Source organism: Gekko japonicus, unplaced genomic scaffold (genome assembly GCF_001447785.1).
Source record: "Gekko japonicus isolate JY-2015 unplaced genomic scaffold, Gekko_japonicus_V1.1 scaffold416, whole genome shotgun sequence".
Classification (NCBI taxonomy): domain Eukaryota; kingdom Metazoa; phylum Chordata; class Lepidosauria; order Squamata; family Gekkonidae; genus Gekko; species Gekko japonicus.
The window spans coordinates 1,019,941-1,043,669 of record NW_015172564.1 but is presented as its reverse complement, the minus strand read 5'-3'; the positions used below and the strand labels follow the sequence as shown (position 1 = coordinate 1,043,669).

The 23,729-nt window shown below is 56.9% G+C and overlaps 1 protein-coding gene across 1 annotated transcript in view; it reads left to right on the top strand.

Annotated features, from left to right (window-relative positions):
• The window catches only part of SEZ6L (seizure related 6 homolog (mouse)-like), a 94,726-nt gene that overhangs the window by 65,907 nt on the left and 5,090 nt on the right, over window positions 1-23,729 (top strand). Inside the window, exons 5-15 of the mRNA XM_015421276.1 lie at window positions 585-770; window positions 871-1,036; window positions 2,297-2,463; window positions 7,384-7,578; window positions 9,625-9,763; window positions 16,055-16,251; window positions 17,883-18,077; window positions 21,005-21,196; window positions 22,289-22,483; window positions 22,590-22,622; window positions 23,417-23,531. Coding sequence (XP_015276762.1) covers window positions 585-770; window positions 871-1,036; window positions 2,297-2,463; window positions 7,384-7,578; window positions 9,625-9,763; window positions 16,055-16,251; window positions 17,883-18,077; window positions 21,005-21,196; window positions 22,289-22,483; window positions 22,590-22,622; window positions 23,417-23,531 — 1,780 coding nt within the window. The remainder of the gene's footprint in view (window positions 1-584; window positions 771-870; window positions 1,037-2,296; window positions 2,464-7,383; window positions 7,579-9,624; window positions 9,764-16,054; window positions 16,252-17,882; window positions 18,078-21,004; window positions 21,197-22,288; window positions 22,484-22,589; window positions 22,623-23,416; window positions 23,532-23,729) is intronic.

Below are 23,729 nucleotides of genomic sequence, written 5' to 3'. Positions count from 1 at the left end.
GGCAGAGTCCTGCCTGCAGCTGAGCTGAAGCGCCATGGATTTCCAAGAACAGTTGGGCAATCCTGTGCCATTTCACAGCGAGATGCACGAGCAGTCAAGAACCAGCCATGCTTCAGCAGCACCCAGAAAGCTGAAGAGAAATGGTAGGCAAGGCTCCCTCTCAGCTGTGGAGTCTTGTGAGCAGAAATTCTACTTTGTGAGCTGCCGGCATTGAAGTCGTGAGCGAGCGATTGGGCTCCTGCATAAATTAGTTTGCTCTGGAGCCCCATCCTTCCTGAGCTGAGACAAAAATGTGTGAGCCAGAGAGGCTAACAAACTGTGAGCTAGCTCGCACTAACTCAGCTTAGGGGGAACACTGATGGTAGGATCCTGTGGTAGCGTTCGCCTCCCCCCCCCCCGGCTTCTGGAACCCCGACCTCAGTGCTACACCCATTGTCTGTGGGGAGCTGGGAGGGAGCAGGCTTTGCTTCAGCCCCGGCTCCTTGGGGCGGGGGCCCAGGAGGGGCTGAGCTGGCAGCCAGAACTCGAGTCCCAGGAAGTGGGGGAGCCCCTCTGTCTTCAAAACCTTCCTTCTTCTCTCCCAGTGTTCATGCTGAGCTGCAGCTTCCCCCGCAGACCGGACTTTGGGGAGGTGACGGTCATGGGCCTGCACCCGGGGGGCAGGGCCCGCTTCCACTGCCACCTGGGCTACGAGCTGGAGGGCCCCGAAGTCCTCACCTGCATCAACGCCTCCAAGCCCCACTGGAGCCCCCCGGAGTCCATCTGCTCAGGTAGGCAAAGACCGGGGAGGGGGAGGTTCGGGGGCTGGGGCGCCCGAAGCAGCCGGCTCAGCGCCTGACCACGCCTCCTCCCCCTGCTCTCGCTTCTCAGCACCCTGCGGGGGGACAGTGCAGAACGCCACCCTGGGCCGCATCTTGGCCCCCACCCACCCGCAGAACCACAGCGAGAGCATGCTGTGCGTGTGGACCCTCCGGGCACCAGAAGGGCAGAAGCTGCACCTGCACTTCGAACGGCTGCTGCTGGGAGACAAGCAAAGGTGAGAGCGATGCTGCCGCCCACTTCTCTTGGTGTGCCAGAAGGGAGAGGGACCCACAGCTCTCCCCCAACCTGTGCAGACATTTGAGTTTCCCTCCCCCACCCCCAAGCGCCGAACACCCAAGGCTGTGGCATTCCAGAAATGGCAAACCTACTGGCCTCTGACACAACAGAAGGCCCACATTTAGGAGACCGATGCTGATGTTTAAGGAACATTAAAAACCAAGCCTGGAAACAGACAATAAAGCAGCTTTATGAGCTGTGCTGAAATCCAAGAGTAAAACACCTGTTTATGACTGCAGGAGACACAGCGGAGCTCTCTAAAACAACGTCTTCGTACAGGAGGCTGCCAAGAAGACAGGGGATTTGCCAGGGGTGGGTGGGGGGTGGGAGGAAGAAGAAGAAGAAGAGATTGGGTTTATACCCCATGGCCCTTCACTACCCAAAGGTGTCTCCGAGTGGCTTACAAACTCCTTTCCCTTCCCCTCCCCACAACAGACACCCTGTGAGGTAGGTGGGGCTGAGAGAGCTCTTGACAAAAGCTGCCCTTTTTCAAGAACAGCTCTTATCAGAACTATGGCTTGCCCAAGGTCATCCAGCAGCTGCAAGTGGAGGAGTGGGGAATCAAACCCGTTTCTCCCAGATTAGAGTCTGTGCACTTAACCACGACACCAAACTGGAAACACAGGACTGCTCAGGAAGTAGGGGGGGGGGGTCAGTGTTAATCCCTTGTTCTTCAAAGGTCTGGTATTTATGGGGAAAAGGAGGAAGCCATTTGGGCTGGGAGAGGATCCTGAGGAATGGGAAGAAAGAGAGGAGCCCCCTAAGTGGGGGATACTTTTGCAGGAAGCAACTGGCTTTCCCCACTTTCCCCCTGGATGGTGGCATTTTGCATGCTTTTGAGTCAAGCCTCTGCTCCCCACACAGGGACTGACGGTCTGGATCCCCCTGAAAGACAAAACAGGGACAGTCACAGGGGGTTCCCAAGGACAAGCCAGGGAGAGCTGGGGGATAAGCGCAGGGGATTTGGGAGAGAGAGTCCGGGATCATCCCCTGCAAGGGCAGCGCCTCTGAGAGCAGCACCACCGCCACCACCACCACCAGACGCGCCCTTGTGGGTGCGCAAGGCCAGGTCGGATCACCAGTGGCCGGACAGCCGCCCTCCCCGCTGTGGGTTATCCTCTCGCCCCGGGGCATCTGCCGTCCTCGGTTGGCACCCCCGGCCGCTGAGAGCATTTCTCCTCCGGCTCCTCCCCTGCAGAATGGTCGTCTACAACGGCGAGACAAACGGCTCCCTCGTCCTCTACGACTCCCAGCAGAGCAGCAGCCTACCCTTCGAAGGGGTGATCAGCGAGGGCCCCTCCTTGCGGGTGGAGTTCGTGTCCGAGGACCCCAGCACAGGCCCCGTCTTCAACATCCGATTTGAAGGTAGCTCTCTCTCTCTCTCTCTCTCTCTCTCTCTCTCTCTCTCTCTCTCTCTCTCTTTCTCTTGGCCTGCTGTAGAGCTTGCAGGGTTGCCAGCGTGGGTGGGTGGGGGGGACACCCTCAGGGGGCCATTTTATGTCTGCTGCTGAGCTCAGCAGATTAAGGCCATTAATCCCGGTGCTGATTGCTCCGCTGGCCGCTTGCCCTTGTCGGCCACTGACTCCTGGCTGGAGAGGAAAGTTAGCCGGTGTCCCCTCTGACCACGAGGAAGTGGAGAGGGGAGGTGTGTGTGTGTGGGGCTACCGTGAGCTCCAACAGGAAATGGGCACAGCCAGTAAAGGAGCTGGCTTGCGCTCTGGCTTGTTTACCAAACTGGTTCTTTGGGCACACCAGGCCCCCCCCCCCACGTGCCGCTTCCTGCCTCTTCCTTCCTGAACGGGGTGCAGATGGAGGCCTCTGCGTCATCCCGGCTTTCTTGCCAAGGACACCCAGTGAGCTGCGAGGGGGAGGGAAGGATCCACCAAAGGCGTCGCCTCGCGCCTGTCCAGTAGTTCCGGCTCCTCCCCAAAGTCACCCCCCCCCCTGCATCCCCTCCCAAGAAGGGGGTCTTCCTCCAGTTCGCTGCAGGGCCGCTTCTCTCCTGTTGGTCTCTCCTGCAACAGCCTCTCCTGGCTGTCCCTTCTCGAGATCTCTTTCGGAAACGTCTCATGAGCGTGAGGCAGGCAGTCTGCTTAAAGCAAACACACAGAAAACCGGGGTAGGCAGGCGGCACCCAGTAGGTTGGCTGCAAGACTTCTCCTGTGTGATCTGGATCTGGTTGCCAGGGCTCCCTTCGAAAAGCCAACCCGGTTGCCCAGGGGGACCTCTTCCTTGACACGGGTGGAAAGCTCAGGAGGCGTCATCTGGGCCTCCAGTCCCATGCCCGAGGAGGCACCAGCCGCAGTTGGCTTGGCAGTGTGGCAGCTTCAAGAGGGAATTAGATAGGCATATGGAGCAGAGGTCCATCAGTGGCTATTAGCCACAAGGTATAGATAGGGACTCTGGGGCAAGGGATGCTCTGTCTTCTTGGTGCTTGGGGGGGGCAACAGTGGGAGGGCTTCTAGTGTCATCTGGCCCCACTGCTGGACCTCCTGATGGAACCTGGTATTTCTGGCAACTGCGTAATGCAGAGTATTGGACTAGATGGGCCTTTGGCCTGATCCAACATTGGCATCTCTTATGTTCTTATGTTCTTATGTGGATGCTGGGTGAGAGGGCATGGTGGCAGTCCCCTGAAGATCCATGGGGAGGTGGGGAGAGGCCGGGCGTGGTGGAGGGGCACCCTTGGCCTCCTCTCACCCTTCCTCGCAGCCTCCGTTCCCCCCCCCCCCCCCCCCGGTGAGTGCAAAGGGGCTGAGTAATGTCGCAGACCCAAAGAGCCCAATGGGACGATCAGCAGGAGGGGAACGAAAGGGGCCTTTGGCTCTCCTTCCCTTTGCGGGGTGGCTTCCCAGTTGCCCCGGCAGAGAGACCACCTTCAGACTCACCGGCCTGGAGTCCGGGGCCGCCTTTCATGCTGGGTGCTGAGTGAGTGGCATTCCTTGGGCCGCGCAAGTCGCTCTGGCCTGTCGCAGGCATGGCGGATTCACGTCAGCCGCCACGCTTCGCCTCACAGAAGCAGATGCAGAAGGACGCGCGGCAGCTTCTAGGGAGGTGCTGTCCACGGTGCTGCTCCCTTTGCCTAAACCCGGGATAATCCCAGATCAGCCCTTATTAGCAGCGGATCGGCCACCCTGGCAGGTGGTGTTCCCGCTTAGGTCAAGCAGATTGGCCATTATGGACCCTGGGATTTCCCCCAGTGGGCTGACGAGCCCCCCCCCCCATACCTGGTCGGGGCCAGGGCAGTGGCAGAGGCCAGGGGGAGGAGTAGCGCCTGACCCGCCCGTGCCAGGGGCAAGTGGCAGCTGACTGCACACAGAGACTGCTTGTTCCATCTTTCCCCACCCCTTTGTGAGAGTGGGGCAAGCTGCCTCTCTCTCTCCTTTGAGGGGGGGGCTTTCTGGGGCTGTTTTTTTTAATCCTGGGCAGCCCTTACCTCCTGAGATGGGCCAAGAGTTGCTCAGTGTAACGGCCTGGAGCAGGAGCTGATGGTGGGTGTTTTCTGAAGACCGGAGGAACACTGCAGGACAGAAGAGAAGACACCAGAGGGGCCCGCCCTAGGGGGCCCTCCTCCCCAGTGCCAGAAGAGGAGGAGGAGGAGGAGATTGGATTTATCCCCCGCCCTTCACTACCCAAGGGAGTCTCAGAATGGCTTACAAACTCCTTTCTCTTCCCCGGCCCACAACAGACACCCTGTGAGCAATGCTCCCTCTAAGCTGTGGGGTCTTGTGAGCAAAAAATCCACTTTGTGAGCTACTGGCATGAAAGTTGTGAGTGAGCGATTTGGCTACTGCATAAATTAGTTTGCTCTGGAGCCCTCCTTCCTGAGCTAAGACAAAAATGTGTGAGCTGGATGCTAAACAACTGTGAGCTAGCTCACACTAACTCAGCTTAGAGAGAACACTGCCTGTGAGGGAGGTGGGGCTGAGAGAACTCTGACAGAAACTGCCCTTTCAAGGACAGCTCTGATAGAACTATGGCTTGCCCAAGGTCCTCCAGCAGCTGCAAGTGGAGGAGTGGGGAATCAAACCCGGTTCTCCCAGTTTAGAGTCCGCACACTTAACCATGACACCAAACAGGAGGATGTACGTGTCTCATTGCCAGGCCGGTTAGACTCCTGGGTGTGATGGTCTCTCTTTAAGAAGAGCCAGAAGACTTTTAAAAATCTTATTTGGGTGGTTTATAGTCCCCCTTTCTCACAGAAACTCTATACCTTGTGAGTCAACAAAATGGGACATTCAGTAACCAAATGCATGAGGGTATTAGAAGTCTGGAACCACCACAGCAGAAGCATCCATATGACACATTAGGTGGCACTGAAATGGGATGGATCCTGGGGCCCCGCTCCCCATCATTGGGCCGGATTTACCCCTCTGTCCAGAGGCCCTTTGTCAGGGCAGCATTTGGGCCTTTTGCCGTTCGCTTTGCCCAGTGTCTGCAGATCTGTCTGAACCGAGCAGGAATATTTTCGGGGGCCCAGGCGAGGCGTGCGGCATCAGAGGTGCCAGGCCGTATTGTGCCGCGCTCTAGGGAGTCGAAGCCGCCGCTCGCTTGTGAGGGGCCCTTCCCGTTCTTAACCCTCCCCAGTCAGCAAGTGAGAAATCATCTCCCTCCTTGGCTGCGGGCCCAGATACTTGGCTCAATTACAGCTCCCGGCCCGGCTTTCTATTTTCGGCATTATCGTCAGCCGGCTCCCCTGATTCCAGTGACAAGGAGGCAATCGCTCTGAGTGATGGGCCCTGGGCGGGAGGCTTCCTCGGCGGCGCTGGCCTCTGGCTGCGAATCGTGGCGCCTGCTTTTAATTAGGATGGCGTGGGCGGGGGGGAGGGTCCAGTGAGCGTTCTTCTCTGGGGAGGCTGAGAAGGGCAGCTTGCTTCCTGCTGCCATCTTCCTGAGCGCAAAGATCTCTGCCTTTGGAGCTGGAAGGTGAAGGAGGCGCCAGCGACTTCTTCAGCACCCAGTAGCAGGGATCACTCACTGGAGAAGAAGACCCTGAGGCTGGGAAAGATTGAAGGTCAAAGAAGATAGGGACGGCAAAGGATGAGATGGTTGGACAGTGTCATAGATGCAACAAACATGAAATTGAGCCAACTTCAGAGGACGGTGGAAGACAGGAGGGCCTGGCGGGAGCTGGTCCATGGGGTCGCGAAGAGTCGGACTCGACTGTGCGACTGAACAACAACAACAACAACAGCAGGGATCAGCAGCAACAGCCGCCGCCTGGTTCCAGGGGGGACAGTGAGGAGGAGCAGACTCCTGCAGGACCCTGGAGAGTTCCCTGACTCCCTCTTCTCCTCCCACAGCAGGACCGCCAGGTCTCCAGTCCAGGTGCACAGCCTGGGTGCCGCCATTGCTGGGCTGCCTCCCGGTGCCTGGGGGATGGAGCCCTTGCGTGGTTGTCAAGGTGACGGAAGGAGGAGGGTGCTGCCTTCCTGGATGAGTCGGCACCCCCTCCCCGCCCTCCTCCTAGTGGCCTCTGGTGTGACGGGTCCCCTTTGAGGTGGGCTGACCTGGCCTCAGAACCACCGTCCAGAGTGTCTGCGGGCAAGGCCATGACTCCACGCTTGACGCTTCGTAACACCGTGAAAAGTGACAGCTAAGCGTTGATTAGGCAGACTCCTAAATCAACCTACTAATTACTAAATTATGGGTTATGCAGCACAGAAGAATTTTTTAAGGGGAAGAACGCTTCTTCAGTTTACATTCGGTTTACATGTAGTATGAGCTGATGATGATTTGGAGGGGAGGGAAAGGGGGAGTCAGTCTCTCTCTCTCTCTCTCTCTCTCTCTCTCTCTCTCTCTGTGCCTTTATTGGCATAAAACAATACCTTAAAAGAGGATTACTATTAAAAATATACATATAAGATCATATAAAACCAAGTATTTTGCAAACTACATAATATTGCATAATGTTACATAAAACAAAGTGTTGTTCATTTTGATAGTTTTTCCCGACGTCGCTTTATAACTGATTGTAAGAACATGGCTCCCTTCACTGATATTTTAGTATCGGAGTCATTCAGAAGACGGTGCCCTTTTAAACCATCAGGAAGGTCCATCATGTTGGCTCAAATAGGGTTTAAATATCTAAAACGTGTATCTACATAAAATTGGCAGTGCAAACAGGTATGTGAAACTGTCTCGATGCATCCAGAGTTACAATGGCAAAGTCTAGCCGTGTGTGCTATATTATTGTATCTCCTTCTCCTCCTCTTCCTTCTTCTCCATTGTCTCCTCCTCCTCCTCTCCCCTCCCACTAATTTCTGTCCTCCTGTTTCCTTTAAGCTTTCGAGAAGGGCCACTGCTACGAGCCGTATATCCAGAATGGGAACTTCACCACCTCTGACCCCACCTACAACCTTGGGACGATTGTGGAGTTCACCTGCGACCCGGGGCACTCCCTGGAGCAAGGGCCAGCCATCATCGAGTGCATCAACATGAGGGACCCCTACTGGAATGACACGGAGCCCCTCTGCAGAGGTGAACGGGGGGGGGGAGACTCACCCACCCCAGGCTTTGAAAGTCTTAGGGGCGGGGTGGCAATTTCTTAGTGCTGGGGGGTGGGTTGAGGGGGATGCTGCCTGACACTGAATCAGGCAACGGGTCCATCAAAGTCAGTCTTGACTACTCAGACTGGCAGCTGCTCTCCAGGGTCTCAGGCAGAGAAAGGGTCCTTCTCCTCACCCACTGCCCGGTCCCCCTAGCTGGAGAGGCTGCTGGGGATCGGCCCTGGGACCTCCTGTGTGGCAAGCAGAGGTGCTACCCCTGAGCCTTGGCTCCTGCCCTGGATAACAGACCTCACATGGGTGCAGCAGGTGGTCTCACCCACGGTGTGGTCTTGGACCTGGGCTTGCTTTACAAACAGACACATCAAAAAGTCAAATGCTGGTGCACCAATCAGTGCCACGATTTGGGGAAGTGGCTTGCTGCTTAAGCACATGCACGTATATTTTGAAGTGATGTTTCTGTGTTCACCTTTTAAAAAAAAAACCTTGCAAAACACTTGGGGTTGGTGTCAGTCTTCTCTCTCATTCCCCCCCCCCCCGAGCGGAGCAGAAGATCGCTACTTGAACCCTCAAATGGCCCATGGGCAGTGCAAGACCCTGCCCGGATCCAGATGGCTGCCGAGGGGGGCTTCCTGTGTCAATGAGCAGCCACTCACACTCGCAGCTTAGAGGGAACACTGGTTGCTGGTGCTTTAGAAGAAGAAGAGGAAGAGATTGGATTCATACCCCATGGCCTTTCACTACCCAAAGGAGTCTCAGAGGGGCTTACAAACTCCTTTCCCTTCCCCTCCCCACAACAGACACCCTGTGAGGTGGGAGGGGCTGAGAGAACTCTGACACAAACTGCTCTTTTTCAAGGACAGCTGTGCCAGAGCTTGTGACTGGCCCAAGGTCACACCAGCAGCTGCAAGTGGAGGAGTGGGGAATCAAACCCGGTTCTCCCAGATTAGAGTCCGCGCACTTAACCACTACACCAAACTGGCTCTCTCTTTAGCCGATAGATGTTCTCCAGAGCCGGCTCTTTCTGAACCACACTGGAAACTGGCAAGGCCTGTTTTTCAGAACTCGCCCCGGGACAGAAAGAAGTAGGTTAGCATTGAAAGTGGTGAGGGTGCTTGAAAACAAGGGGCCTGTTCCTCCTCACCCTTCACAGCTGACTTTCAGCCACCACCACCCCCCGTAGGGTTTTCCTGGATCTCGACCCGGCTTAGCTGCCAAGGTCTGGTGAGTCTGGGCCAGCCAGGGCTCTCCAGCGGAGGGTGCGCTCTCCCAAACAGAGGGGAAGCCCCTCCGCTTGCAAACACCTGCTCCGTGGCTCTCGGTTCTCTCCCTCAGTCCGGGGCCATGGAGAGGGGAGTCCTGAGGGACTCCATGCAGCCGGTGGGCACCGTACAGAGAACATAAGAGAACCTAAGGGAAGCCCATGTTGGATCAGGCCAGTGGCCCATCCAGTCCAACACTCTCTGTGTCTCACACAGTGCCCAGAAATACCAGGTGCCATCAGGAGGTCCTGCAGTGGGGCCAGGACACTAGAAGCCCCCCCACTGTTGCCCCCCCCCCAAGCACCAAGAATACAGAGCATCCCTTGCCCCTGACTAAGAGTTCCTATAAGAACATCAGAGAAGCCAATGCTGGATCAGGCCAGTGGCCCATCCAGTCCAACACTCTGTGTCACACGGTGCCCAAAAATACCAGGGGCCATCAGGAGGTCGTGCAGTGGGGCCAGGACACTTGAAGCCCCCCCACTGTTGCCCCCCCCAAGCACCAAGAATACAGAGCATCCCTTGCCCCAGACTAAGAGTTCCTATAAGAACATAAGAGAGGCCAATGTTGGATCAGGCCAAGGGCCCATCCAGTCCAACACTCTCTGTGTCTCACACAGTGCCCAGAAATACCAGGTGCCACCAGGAGGTCCTGCAGTGAGGCCAGGACACCAAGAGCCCTCCCACTGTTGCCCCCCCCCCCAGCAGCAAGAGTACAGAGCATCCCTTGCTCACTCGGGCCTCTCTTGACGTTGCAGCCATGTGTGGAGGACAGCTCTCTACTGCGGCAGGAGTCATCCTTTCGCCCAACTGGCCCGGGCCCTATGCCGAGGGGGAGGACTGCGTGTGGAGGGTGCACGTCGGGGAGGAGAAGCGCATCTTCCTGGACATCCAGTTGTGAGTATTTGGCTGCCAGCTGCTCCGCCACCCTCCCTGCTGGAACGGAAGGCTCCCCCCCTCCCCTCCCTTCCAAGTGCTTTATTTGCTTTTTGAAATTACATTCTGCTTCTTCGAAGCATGACACTCAGTAGAAAAAACTCTGGAACCTTACTTCCTGGTTGTAGAACACCTCGCCATGGAGATGGTTTGCTTCCATAGATTTGTTGGAGTGGAGGGGCTCCACTTCTTTCCTGAGCCATGCCAAAGAAGGTGCCCTCCACCTCCACACTGCTGCCCCTGGCACACAGTTCAAAGGATCAGGGCCACTGGAGAGAAGGCCCGTGGTTCACAAGGAGGTCAAACGGACCTCCCCAAATGAGGGGCCTCCAGAAGAAGGCGCTGAGCAGACCTGAGCTGGCAAGTGGGTGCCTCTAGGGCAAGGCCCTTCCCCAGAGAGGTGGGCCCTGGAGGGCTCCAGAGAGTGACACGGCCCCTGTGAACTGCAGCCAGAAACAAACAGGTCGCCCACGAGGTGGCTGGCTGGCAAAACGGTGCTGCCCCAACTGAGAGGCATGTGGCTGCATTTTGCAGAAGCCAGTGTTTCTGAGTGACCTTCAAGGGCAGTGCCACGCAGAACAGAGATGGCAGCAGTCCCGTCCGAAGGCCACAGAACAGTGGATCATTGGTGTGGCCGAGGAGAGGAAGGGGAGAGAGAGCTTTTGAGCCAGATAAAATTGAGAGGAAGCACCGCCCCGATCCTCAGACAGGAAGGCTGTCAGAACCCACAGCCAACAACGAAGTACACGCATTCAAGAACGGTAATACTTTTATTGCAGAGCTATAGATGCAGTAACATAGGCACTGTTAAGATTGGCGGCGGCCCCATGGGCATAATAGGATATAGGGTATTCGTATGCACCCCCCCTCCACAGCACTGGCCAATTAGGCACCCTCCCACACGCGGGATAAAGCTTGGGGACCGTTAGGTAGCTAAAGCTGAGAACCAACCCTCTCCCACAGCACCTAGGAAAACCCCAGACAATACAACTCCCTCCTGCACATCTGTATAGATAAACATTTTGGTGCAAAGCAGAACAAGCACAGGAAGGAATGCAGTAGCAATTAACCAGATACAGACTGAGCTCCCCAACCCCCATGGCTGACAAAGGCTGGATCCAGAAGCTAAACACAAGCAAAACAGACCTCTGGTTTTCCAGGGCTTTCCTTTCACCTGGGGTGTGTGGATGGAATGCTGAAAGCATCCCCCCCCCCACACACACACACACAGCAGAGGTACAAAGCAAGGCAGGGCTCAGTGCCCCACCAGCACCGAGAGAGGGGTGCTGGATGGGGGGGGGCTTCAGATCCCACTGTCTTGTCTGGTGGAGCTCCAAGCAGTGGCCATGTGGGGAGGGGGTTTCCCCTCAGATGTCTCCCATCCAGGCACTGATCAGAGCCCGGCCTGCTGAGCTTAAATTGGCAGTGGGTTGCCTCCGGTGCTGCCCGCGCACGCCCTGTTTGAAGGGGGCCTCCGAGGCTCACGGCACTCAGATCCTGCGTTCACTCGGGGAGCTTCCGCGGCGTCTGTGGGGGCAGCTCGTCAAAAGCTGCAGGTGCCGCTTGAGGAAGTGAAGAGGGAGGCGGAACAAATGGCCGTTTGCTTGCCGTGTGATCCCTCAGCCAGAAGAACAAATAAAACAGCGGCTTGTTTTCATGCCCCAGCAGTGGACCCGAGGTCTAGTTCCGCACGCAAACAAGCCTGCGTGCTGGGAAAGAAAATCAATTTGCAGGCAGGCGACAGAGCGCTGGCGAGCTGAAGCTGCGACTCCGGGAGAATAACCGTCTAATCTCCCGGCTGGCTCTTCTCACCTCCCTTGAGAGACGGGATTCTTAACCTCTGCGCTGGCCAAGTTGTGTATGTAGGTCCAGCTGGGCAGCCACGCTGGTCGGAAGCGGTGGGACAGAGTTGGAGTCCAGAGACACCTTTGAGACCACCAACCAAAGGCACATGGCCCTTCCTCACGTGAAGCTCATGCCGTGAACAAACCTTTGTCTTAAAAGTTTGTCTTAAAGGTGCCACTGGACTCAAAATTTGTTCCCCTTGTGCATGTGCATGAGCAGTCCTATGCGATCAACACATGCCCCGGTCTGCACTCTGATCTTGCACCTCGCAGCAGTGCTGGTTGGAAAAAGGATCCCTGTATCAGATATTGGTACCTCAATCCCCTTGCTTTGCCAGCTTTGCACAGTAAATGGGCATTCCTTTCTGGCAAACCGTTGCCTTCCCAGAGGAGGAGGAGGAGGAGGGGTGTGTGTGTGTGTTTAGATGGTATATGCGTTTCCCCTGCCTAATTCTGCCCTAGTGTGCAGTCTCAGAGCTAGGAGAGAACTGGCCAGAGAGAGCAGGAGCCAACCTGTTGTGCTGTTCCGAAGGATGTGACCGTCTCTGCCGCATGCCCTCTTTCTGCCGCATGCCCTCCTTCTCTCCTGCTGACAGGATGGGCTGCCACAAACACCGTCACTGCTTAGGCGAAAAGCAGTGGCTCAGCATTCTCGATCGCTCGAGGACTTTCTCAGCAGGAGTTGCCCATGTAGCAGGCCCAGTTGGGTCTTGGCATCACACCTCCCTCCCACCGCCTGTAGATCCCAGCTCTGGTCCCTGCAGGCTGCACAGAAAGGGAAGGTGCGGCGCCCCAGAAAGCCCAGACGTTCTGCCTGCTTTGGGTGGGGGGTGTTTGAAGAGAGGGCTGGTTACGCTCCCTTGGTTTGTCCCTGTCAAATTATCTGCTTCTTTGTATTTGGCTGTTTTCATCTGCTGCGAAATGGAATTGCTGCCTTTGTCTGCCCGTTCTCCCGGCTGCCGTCACTGGCTTCATCGGCTGCGGCAAGTCTGTTGGTCACTTGATTCTGCCAGAAGAGCTCTGTGGCTATGAGAGAGTATCTGAACGGCTGAACTGCGTGAAAGCGCCAGGGGAGGGGGCACAGCTGGGCATGGCTGGCCTGAGGCCCTCTAAGGAACCAGTGGCACAGCGGAGACCCCAAGGGGGCATTCCCCGGTCAGCCCCTGGACCGGAGCATTTGGCTTTGTGGCTTAATGTGTTTGAAAGGACACCAGATATCATGACGGGCTCCTCACTTCCCCAAGCAGTGCCAAGTCCCGGGTTCAGCACCCTGCGGAGGAGTCAGCCCTGGAGCCTGAAGGAGGTGGTGGCGGTGGCTACAAGGATGGACGGCTTCAAGAGGGAATTAGATAACCATACGGAGCAGAAGTCCATCCATGGCTATTAGCCACAAGGTGTAGATAGGGACTCTCCGTCTAGGGCAAGGGGTGGCAGGGCTTCTAGTGCCTTGGCCCCACTGGTAGACCTCCTGATGGCCTCTGGTATTTCTGGCCACTGTGTGACACAGGAGTGTTGGACTGTATGTGCGCTTGGCCTGATCCAACATTGGCTTCTCTTATGTTCTTATAGGAACTCTCGGTCTGGGGCAAGTGATGCTCTGTCTTCTTGGTGCTTGGGGGGGGTCAACAGTGGGAGGGCTCCTGGTGTCATCTGGCCCCGCTGCTGGACCTCCTGATGGCCCCTGGTATTTCTGGCCACTGTGTGACACAGAGTGTTGGACTGGAGGGGCCACTAGCCTGATCCAACACTGGCTTCTCTTGTGTTCTTATGTGTGGGGCAAGGGGTGCTCTGTCTTCTTGGTGCCTGGGGGGGGCAACAGTGGGAGGGCTTCTAGTGTCCTGGCCCCACTGCTGGACCTCCCGATGGCCCCTGGTATTTCTGGCCCCTGTGTGACACAGAAGAGTGTTGGACTGGATTGCCCACTGGCCTGACCCAACACTGGCTTCTCTTATGTTCTTTGTCCTGTTAAGCAAGATGACAGCAGTCGAGAAGTGGAGGGGAGAGGAAGGCAGAGCCAATCCCCACACACCATCCGTGGGAGGGGTGCTATTCAGCCTGGCACATGCCTCCCGGTGGGGTGCCCCCCTTCTCTGTTGCTGGCTGTGGCTTTGTATCCCTCCAGCCTGACAGTTGGGGGGAGAGACCTTGCCTCTGAGGTGCCCCCAAAGCGGCTTCCGCGGCCACCACCCAGCGGGGCTCCGTGCCCAGGTGCTCCTCCTCCTGCCCATGTGCTCCCAAGGGGAAGCCGTAGGGACCCCAAGCTGGAGGCCGTGGCCAGGCACGTCCAGTCGTGGCAGGGGAGGCTCTGCCCGCAGGGCACAGCAAACAGGTGCATGCGGGGGGGTCACCACGCAGCCTCCTGTCATTCCACCTGTGGTGGCTAGGGCACGGGGGGCATCGGGGGGACATGGACGCTTTGGCAGGTAGTGGCAGGCGGTGCCCATCTATGCCACTCGCTCACGTCATTGGGTGCCTCTCCCTGATCGGTGGTCTACGGGGCACTCGGTACGTGATGCTGGCCATGTGGATGGGCACGTGTGTGTTTTTTCCTGCTCTTCAGAATGTCCACAGTGCATGCGCCATGGCAGAGCCACATCAGTGCAGTCATGCTGCAGTTGGTGGGTGGAGCTGCCCATGAGACTTCTGCTCCTCACCACCGCATGAGGGAGAGGCCGGGTTCACATGGAGTCTCTCTCTCTCTCTCTCTCTCTCTCTGCTCCCCAGCTCCTCCCTTCCCCCCTCCCTTCGGTAATGATTTCCTCTGGCCCATTAAAGCTCCTGCTGGAGTCAGGCTGGATGGTCCCTACATTGCCAGTCGAGTCTGACTCTAGGGTTGCGGTGCTCATCTCCATTTCCAAGCCGAAGAGCCGGCGCTGTCCGAAGACGTTTCCGTGGGCATGTGGCCGGCATAACTAAACACCAAGGCGCACGGAACGTTGTTCCCTTCAGTCCTCTAGTCCTTCAGACTAGAGGAAGAGAAAACCCCACCACCAAAAGTGCAAGGGGAAGGGCGGCCTGGTGGCTCCTGGAGGAAATGCCTCTCTGGGTGCCTCTTGGACTGGCCTGGGCAGCTTCTCAGCCTGGTGTCACTGGAATTCTGCTCTTAACAACACTTTGTGGGGGGGGACGGACGCTTCGCCTTCTTGGAAGCACCCGAGCAGGCTACTGGGCTGCCCCCTTCGGGCGGGCGGGCAGAGGGCGAGGAGGACCACTCCTCTCGGGAAGATGCATCTCCCTGGCCCCCCCCCCCCCCCCGCGAGCTGGTTTGCATTGCTGGGAGAGCAGCGCCCTCTACGGGCCAGCCTCTGGAACTAGGACGAATCAGATCTGGAGTCTGGACACGGAGGCTGTCTCGAGGACGCGGAGGTTTGGCTCTTTCTCGGGTGTTTTCAGCGGCGCTCGTCTAGGGAGCCCCATATGCTGTCTTCTTGTGCCTGTCTGTCCTCCTCCTCAGCCCCCCCACACCTCTGCTTTTCTGCATTCTCGCCAAACCTTGTTTAGTGGGATCCACCACAGTCTAAACGCGCCTTTGGGTATTGTGGGTGAGTGTGAATCAGTATAGGTTCCTCCTACAGCAGCACCATTTCCCTTGGTTCTTCTCCTGCAGCTACCCCCTCCCTATTCCCTGGAGGGGTTTTGAGGGGCTTCTGAGAAAAATGAGGAATTGGTAGACCACTCTAGAACCATTATAATAATCTATTACAGCAGTGTACTAGTTCCTAGATTTCGTTCGTCAAAAGTAAGTTTGCATGCCTTTTTGTTGTGGAGTTATAAAGGGAAAGGTGCAGGCTGCGCATTTTCCCTAATAACTGTACAAGGAAAAGAGTAAAAATGTGCTTTTTTAAAAAGGGGGGGAGCTGGGAACCAGTGCAAAGTTGTAATGCATGAGTCACATGGGGAGTTGTCCCTGTGGAAAGGGGAGCAAACAAAGGCCGGACTGTCGACTGACTTGACAGGGAGAGTCTTTGGTGGGCTGCTGGCAGGAAGGGTGAAGCAATATGCACTGTGCAGGCCTGGGGAGGGGGGGGAGCCAAGTCAGAGCTGGATGCTGCCTGCAGAACTGGGACATGGGGCTTAACTGGTGTTGCAGGACCACAACCTGGGCTGGTAGTTCTTTCTTTCTCTGGAAAGCTCCAAATGTGGAACTTCTGGCACACTTCTGGCAAAGCCCAAAGCTGGGCCTCCCAGTCCAGGAGCAGTCTGCTTCTGAAGAGCAGGTGGAATGAGCCAGCCAGCCAGGGGTGTGTGTGTCGGGGGGACCCCCTCATACACACCCCCGCCCTCCTTCGGGTGAGCTTCCTCTGGCTGGCCACTGCCAGGAAGAGGACGCCAGCCCAGTGAGAGCCGGGGTCCCTCCCCACGAGGCTGCCCTTCTGAGGGCCTGTCGTCCTGCCTTTTGCCCTGGCAGCCTGAACCTGAGCGACAGCGACATCCTCACCATCTACGACGGAGACGACCTCAACACCCACATCCTGGGGCAGTTCCTGGGCAGCAGCGGCCCCCAGAAGCTCTACTCCTCCACGCCGGACCTGGCGATCCAGTTCCACTCCGACCCAGCAGGGCTCATCTTTGGGAAAGGACACGGCTTCATCATGAACTACATTGGTGGGTGAGCCGGGGATGCCCAGGGGGGGGGCTGCAGTGCCCAACTCTGGGAGGTTGGCGCGGGGGGCACGGGAGTGATTCGGCCAGAGCCTGCAGAGGGCAGAGGTTGCCCTCCAGCCGCTCAGGGCCTCTGCCCCTTGAGAGGGCACTGCTTGCCTTTGTTCTTCGCCCAGCAGACTCACGCGTCCACGCCACGCACTGTTTTGGGTGCTCCTCTCCCTCTGCCCCGCGGCTGCTGACCAGGGTGGGGACTGAGATGAAACAAGCACACCGTCATGGGACCGGGTTTCCCCAAGCCCTCAGGATCCTTTCTGGCTGTGCTGGGTATTTCACTTGGGAACTGTCATCAAAACTTTGGCTGGTTGCTTTGAATCCTCGGTGCGAAAATGGACCCTCTACATTTTGGGTAGCCAGCCTCCAGGTGGAGCCTGGTGTTCTCCTGGGATGACAGCCCACATCCAGACGACACAGAACAGTTCTCCTAGAGGGAACAGCAGCTTCAGGGAGAAACCCGAGGTCCCCTCCCCAAATCCCTTCATTTCACAGGCTCCGTCCCTAAATTTCCAGGAATTTCCAAGGCTAGGGTTGGCAACCCTCTCTGCATCCCTCCCCCTGCACAGCACAATGTGCACACCCCTAAGCCTGCAACCTTTGGGCTCTCCTGCCTCCTCAGGCCTGTTGGCATCCCCCCATCCCCTCCAGCACAGAGCTCCTTCTGTCCCTGAACCCCATTTGATGATTTTCCATCCACAGTGAAATCAATTTTTCATCTCCCTCTTCCCATTTACACTGATCGTAACAGCCTGCAGCTTAACCCTCCAATATCAGCAGCTTTGGATATTGTGTACTTTCTGTGACATCAGAGAAGTGCAGCCAATAGCGCCTTTAGGGATAGTGTTGGGTATTACAAGTTGAAAACACTCAGTATATCTGGGGTTAAATGTTTGTTTATGTTACTCACAGGAAGTCACATGTTTCTCATGTAACCAATGTTCTTTAGCTGTAGAAAGCCCGGGAATTTTCTCCCTGATCTAGGAATTTGATTGGGACTAAAGTGTCAAGGTGTATTACCATTTTATGGCTTCTCTTCCCGTCTTTGTTTTGGTGTTCTGAAGAAGAAGAAGAGCAGCCATAATCTCTCTCTTCTAGTCTTGTCTTTGTAGAGTGAGGATGTAGTAGATTTTGCTCTGTTGTTATTTTCATCCCAGTTACCCTTCCCATGCTAGAATTTAGTAAAAACTTTCTATTTTAATCACACATGGATTCTGACTCTGAATTATTTTACTCTGGCTCTGCTAGACCATCTTATCTCTGCTAAATACCATTTTTTCAATATCTCACTATCACCCAACAGATAGTTTATCATAAGATGGCGGTAGGTGCCAGCACAGCAAAGCAGGTGAAATGTTGCCATTCACTGGAACAGTTAGACTGGAGTGTGCACGGAGCGTGCAAGTTTCTGAGTGTCACAGGACTCTTCGTTTTCTCTAGTGACTTGTCTTATATATCTGCCCCTGTCCACTGAGCAGCGGTACAGCAGCAGTTGGCTGCATCTCGCTGATACACAAACACACACGCAGACACCGCATGGAGCTCTGAGTTCCTCATGGAGGGTTTCTCTCTGACTGCAGAAGTCTCCCGGAATGACTCGTGCTCAGACCTACCCGAAATCCAGAATGGCTGGAAAACGACATCCCACACGGAGCTGGTGAGAGAGGCCAAGATCACCTACCAGTGCGATCCAGGATATGACATCGTGGGGAGCGACACCCTCACCTGCCAGTGGGACCTCAGCTGGAGCAGCGACCCCCCCTTCTGTGAGAAAAGTACGGGCTCCTTTGCCGTCCAGGAGCTCCGAGCGGGCCGGCTTCTGCTGGCTGCCTTCTCCTCCACCCCTCCCGACTCCCCTCGCACCCCCGTCTTGCCTCCTTGTATCATCACCGTAATGCATGAAGCTGCATCCTGCCGAGCTCTTGGTCCCCCTTGGTCTCTCCAGGCCATGGCTCCCCTGTCCTCTGCAACCCGGTCCTGTTTTTAACTGGGGAGGCTGCTGGGGACTGGGGCCTTCTGCAGGCAGTGCAGGGGCTCCGCCCGCTGAACCACGGACATCTCCCTGCCAGTCTGGTGCAGTGGTTAAGTGCACAGACTCTGATCTGGGAGAACAGGGTTTGATCCCCCACTCCTCCACTTGCAGCCGCTAGATGACCTGACAAAAGCTGTTCTCTCAAGGGTAATCCTGGAAGGAGCTCTCTCAGCCCCACCTACCGCCCAGGGTGCCTGTTGTGGGGAGGGGAAGGGAAAGGAGTTTGTAAGCTGCTCTGAGACTCCGAGCGAAGGGCGGAGTATAGATCCAATCTCTTCCTCCTCCGCCACCCTGCTGGCACTGCCCCTGCATCCTGGGCAGGAGCCTCGGGCAGCAGTCCCCGTCCCCCAGTTCCGTGCCAGGAAAAGCTCCAGCTCCTCACATGCTGCATGTTCCTGAGCACTGGAGTACTGGAGGGGCCGTGGCTCAGGGGCAGAGCCTCTGCTTGGTAGTCAGAAGGTCCCAGGTTCAACCCCAGGTGGCATCTCCGGCTGAAAGGACCAGGCGGCAGGTGATGGGAAAGCCCCTACTAATCTGAGTGGGAGAGACCGGCCGTGACAGACCGCCGGCCTGATTCAGTGGAAGGCAGCTTTGTGTGTGTGTTCGTGGTTGGGGGGGAAAGGAAACCGTGGCCGGCTGAGGTCCCACAGAGCACAGTGAGCAGCAGTGGAGGGAAGTGTGGGGTGTGGCGCTACCTGGCTCCTGTTCCTCTCTGGCTGCAGGCTGGGCCGTCCAAACCAAAGAGGCTTTCCTGAGGGTGTGTTCGGCTGGGAAGGCAGGGCCTGGGCCTCCTGTGAAAACCCTCCGAAGGAACCAGATTCTCCAAAGGAGACAGGAGTGGGGGGGGGGTTGGAGGGGGGCCTCTTCTCCATCCCCTGCTGAGTTCATGTGAGGCCCAGGCCAGGCCTTGTGGGTCTGGCTGGCAGTGTCCCACAGTGCCACGGCTCCGGGGCTCGCAGTGCCAGGGATGCTCTAAGCCACCTTGCCAGGAAGTTGGGGGGCAGAAAGCCCAGCCTGAAAAAAACTGGTAGAGTGTTAAAGGAGAAGAGGCTGAGCTGAACTAAAAGGCTCCACGCACTGGCAGCAAGGCCAGCCTCGACCTTCTTTGCTTTCTATCACATCTTCAAGAGGGCTAGAAACTTAGAATCACAGAATGTTAGAGTTGGAAGGGACCTTGCAGGTCATCTAGCCCAACCCCCTGCACTCTGCATTAGCACAGCGGAAAGGTAGCCCTACAACAGACCCGAGAGACGGTCACCCAGCCTCCGCTTGGAAACCTCCAGCGAAGGAGCATCCACCACCTCCCAAGGCAGACTGTTCCACTGCTCAACCACTCTTAGAATCATAGAATCATAGAATGTTAGAGCTGGAAGGGACCTTGCAGGTCATCTAGTCCAACCCCCTGCACTCTGCAGGAGCATAGCTGAAAGATAGCCCTACAACATACCTGAAAGACGGTCAGGTTGACTTATCTGCAAAACCTTTATTGACTTATCTGCAAAACCTTTCCAAGACAGAGACCTAATTTTATTTTTGTATTTACTTACTTACTTACTTACTTCATTTATACCCCCCCCTCTCCCCACTGGGGACTCTTGAGTGTCTTAAGAGCATCACATTTTCTTCTCTGTTTTATCCTCACAGCCGCCCCCTGAGCTCTCTCAGGCTAAGCAGAGCACAAGTGCCACGTTCTGCTTTTAAGAATGTACATCTCTATGAATGCTAAGAAGTACATCTTAACCAATCAAGTAACTGATTTGTTCATGTGAGAAAAATCCACCAAACCTGATTTTACTAAACACGATTGACAAGCAAAAATATGAATGATAAAAGCCCCGTGTATTTATATGCAGGCAAGTGTATGGCTGAATGCACTCTTATTGCGATTTGGTTTGTGTTTTACCACTGTTGGCGTGGTTCTAAATTACTGCTGGAAGAGGCGGCGGCTGTTCAGAATCACTTCCCCAGGAGTGTTTGAAGGAGAGCACGGTTCAGAGTGCAGCCTATTTATTGACTTCCACCCTCCTGAGGATGTTGGATTCTTTGGTTTTGTACAGCCAGGAATCTCTGTCAACGTCGCATAGAGCGCCAGGCTTTCCACGCAGCAAAGCTTCGGTGCTGAGTGTGCTGGCAGACTGACGAAGTTACACGGAGCCAGTAGTCAGCTTCAAAACTAATAAGAGCTCTTTATCATATGGAACTCCATTCTAGACAGTTTAGATGAGAGACAGAGCTAGGATCTATTCTAACGACCTAGGATGGGTATGGATGCAGGGAGGAGTGCCCCTGCATCCGCCGTTCAGAGATGGAGAGTAAACGGGCTCCTTCTATGTGTGTGTGTGAGTGAGAGGAAGTGCATCAAAGGGACAGAAGCCGAAGAGTAAACAGGAAGGATTCCCCACAGTTTGCCTGTCTGTCCATCTGTCTCTCTTGTAACCCCAGCCACCCCTGCCGCTGTTCTGGAGGCTGAGGCAAAAGGACGGTGCCAAGTCCTCTTCCAACAGAGGAGACTTTGCTTTCTGCCAGCACCTGCCACACACCTCTGCTCCTTTACTCCAAAAGGGATGGCCATGTTCTTCTCATTCCGGGGACAGTCAGCCGCCCGGTTACAGCCTTTGGTTCCACTCCAGACTGATGCCGTGTGTGTTCCTCTCCTTCTTTCCCCCCTAGTCATGTACTGCACAGACCCCGGGGAGGTGGAACACTCGACCCGCCTGATCTCGGACCCGGTGCTGCTGGTCGGGACCACCATCCAGTACACCTGCAATCTGGGCTTCGTGCTGGAAGGGAGCTCCCTCCTGACTTGCTACAGCCGGGAAACGGGGACCCCCATCTGGACCTCACGGCTCCCCCACTGCGTCTGTACGTTCGCCTCCTGCCCCTGTCGCCGGGTGCTCATCTGGCCTCTCCTGGCTCCCCACCCCCCCCTTCACCACACAGACCCACACACACACACACACCAAAAGCAGGGGGGAAAGCCATTCCGGAAGCCGGGCGGTCGTTCCAGAAGCCGTTCACAGCCGTTCACAGGAGGGAGGGCTACTGGGGATTTCCACTCTGGGCTCCCAAAGGGCAGTGGCAGGCAGTGCTGAAAACCTGGGGGGGGGGAGGTTCAGAGGTGTACTGCCTCTGAACATGGAGGTTCTGTTTAGTCATTGATAGGCCTCTCCTCCGTGGACTTGTACTCTGAGTTTGTCTTCTCCGGCGGCAGTGAATTCCATCAGATAATTTTGCATTCTCCTGTCTGTCCTGAATCCACTGCCCATAATCAGGAGTTTTGAATTCTAGCATGGGGGGGGGGGATAAAGTGAGGGTTGCCAGGTCTGGGTTGGAGGATACCTGGAGACTCTGGGGGTGGAGCCAGGGGAGGGCGGGGTTTGGGGAGGGGCCTCGGCAGGGTACAAGGCCGCAGAGCCCGCCCTTCCAAAGCAGCCATTTTCTCCAGAGGAGCTGATCTCTGTCAGCTGGAGATCAATTGTCAAAGCGGGAGATCTCCAGGCCCCACCTGGAGGCTGGCAACCCTAGATAAAGTTGTAGCCCCTTTCTCCAAAGGGCACATAATTTTATAGACCCCCTATCCTGCCCCCCCCCAGTCATTATTCTTCCCAGGAAAGCCCCAAAGCTCCCCAAGGGCTTTCCTTCGCACCACGCAGTTGTTCATCTCTGCCTCTTCCCCAGCTTTGCTTTCCCACCCCCCACACCAGTGCCAGGTCCCCCCCCCTGCCACATAAGCAGATGGCTCTGTGCTGTCGGGCGACACCCAACTGCACTGGGCAGGTGAGAAAACCTGGCTTTGAGTGTTCTCTGGCACCCCACCCCCCTTTGGGTCTTCCGCTTGGGCTGGTGGGCTGGAGATGCCCCCCCCATCTTAGCCAGGGGGCCCGGAGCCAGCCCCACGGCAGAGGGAGCTGCTCCCCAGGGGGCAAGGGCTGACGGGAGTGTGTTCCTCTCCAGCCGAGGAGTCCCTAGCCTGCGACAACCCGGGCCTGCCCGAGAACGGCTACCAGATCCTGTACAAGCGCCTCTACCTGCCCGGCGAATCGCTGACTTTCATGTGCTACGAAGGCTTCGAGCTCCTGGGCGAGGTCACCATCAAGTGCATCCTCGGGCAGCCGTCCCACTGGAGCGGGCCCCTCCCTGTCTGCCGAGGTACCTGGGGCCCGGAAGGAGGGGAGGGGGCCGGGCCGGGGGGGGGCTGGCTGCCTGTCCCGGGATCCGCCAGCCCCGTGCTAACTCACCTGCCCTTCTTTTCCAGTGAATCAAGACAGCTTTGAACACGCTTTGGAAGGTGAGCAGCTCCAGGTCCTCCTTCCCAAGGGGCTCCGGGGGGAGGGGCCATCTCCCCGCCAAGGAGTTTGGCTCCCTTTAGAGCAAGGAGCCCTGGAGGTTCCTGGTGCTTCTGTCGGCTGGCTGCCCCTGCTGACACTGCCCGCTCTGGAGCCAGGGCTGCCCTGGTGCCACACCTCCCCCCGCCCAAGGAAGGAGGGCCCACCCACCCAGGGAAAGGAGGAGGAGGTCGTCGTTCCCACTGGGGCCTGGGGTGCCCCCCAGGTCTGGCCACTAAGCTTGAGTCCAGCAACCCAAGCCCTGGGCTAGGCCTTCTGCTGTTGCCGAGGTGGGTGATGAGCAGTCCAGAAAGACCTCTGGGGGCTGCAGGCCCCCAGCAGAAGACACAGGGGAGTCTGTGGGAGGTCTTAAGCCAGTTTAGGCTTCACCAGAAACAATGAGATTCTCCAACAGCCAAGGAAGAGAGGCCCTGCCCTGCCCCCAAGACCTTCCAGGGAGCTCGTGTGTGTGTGTCTCTGTGTGTGTGTGTGTGTGTGTGCGTGCGTGTGTGTGTGTGTGGCGGGGGGGCTCCCTGCACCTGCTGATGGGGGGGGGAGGTCTGCAGCTCTGGGGAGGGGCTCCCTCTGGCCTGCAGGGGGTGCAGTGGAGGACAGAGGCAGGGTGTTCTTCTTCCCCAGACGGGCTCTGTAGGGCTACAGGAGAAGGAGCTGAGGGTGGTGGCGGAGGGAGGGGGGCTGAACAGTGTGGCCGACCGAGACCCCCTGACCTCCCCCCCCACCCGCCTTCTCTCTTCAGTCGCAGAAGCTGCCGCCCAGACCTCCCTGGAGGGAGGGGGCATGGCCCTGGCCATCTTCATCCCCGTCCTCCTCATCTCCCTGCTGCTGGGCGGGGCCTACGTCTACATCACCAGGTGGGTAGGGAGGACGAGGGCAGGGCCTGCTGCTGATCCAAGCCCACTTGGGCCGAGCTGCTGCGTGGGGGCCAGACCAGTGATGGGGGAGGGAGCTGGGCCACGACTGTGGGCCTCTGGGGGTATCAGCGTGGCTGCTGGTGGGACTGGGTGTCATCCGCCCCCCCCCCCCGCCTCTCTTTGTTTTTTCCTTTTCCG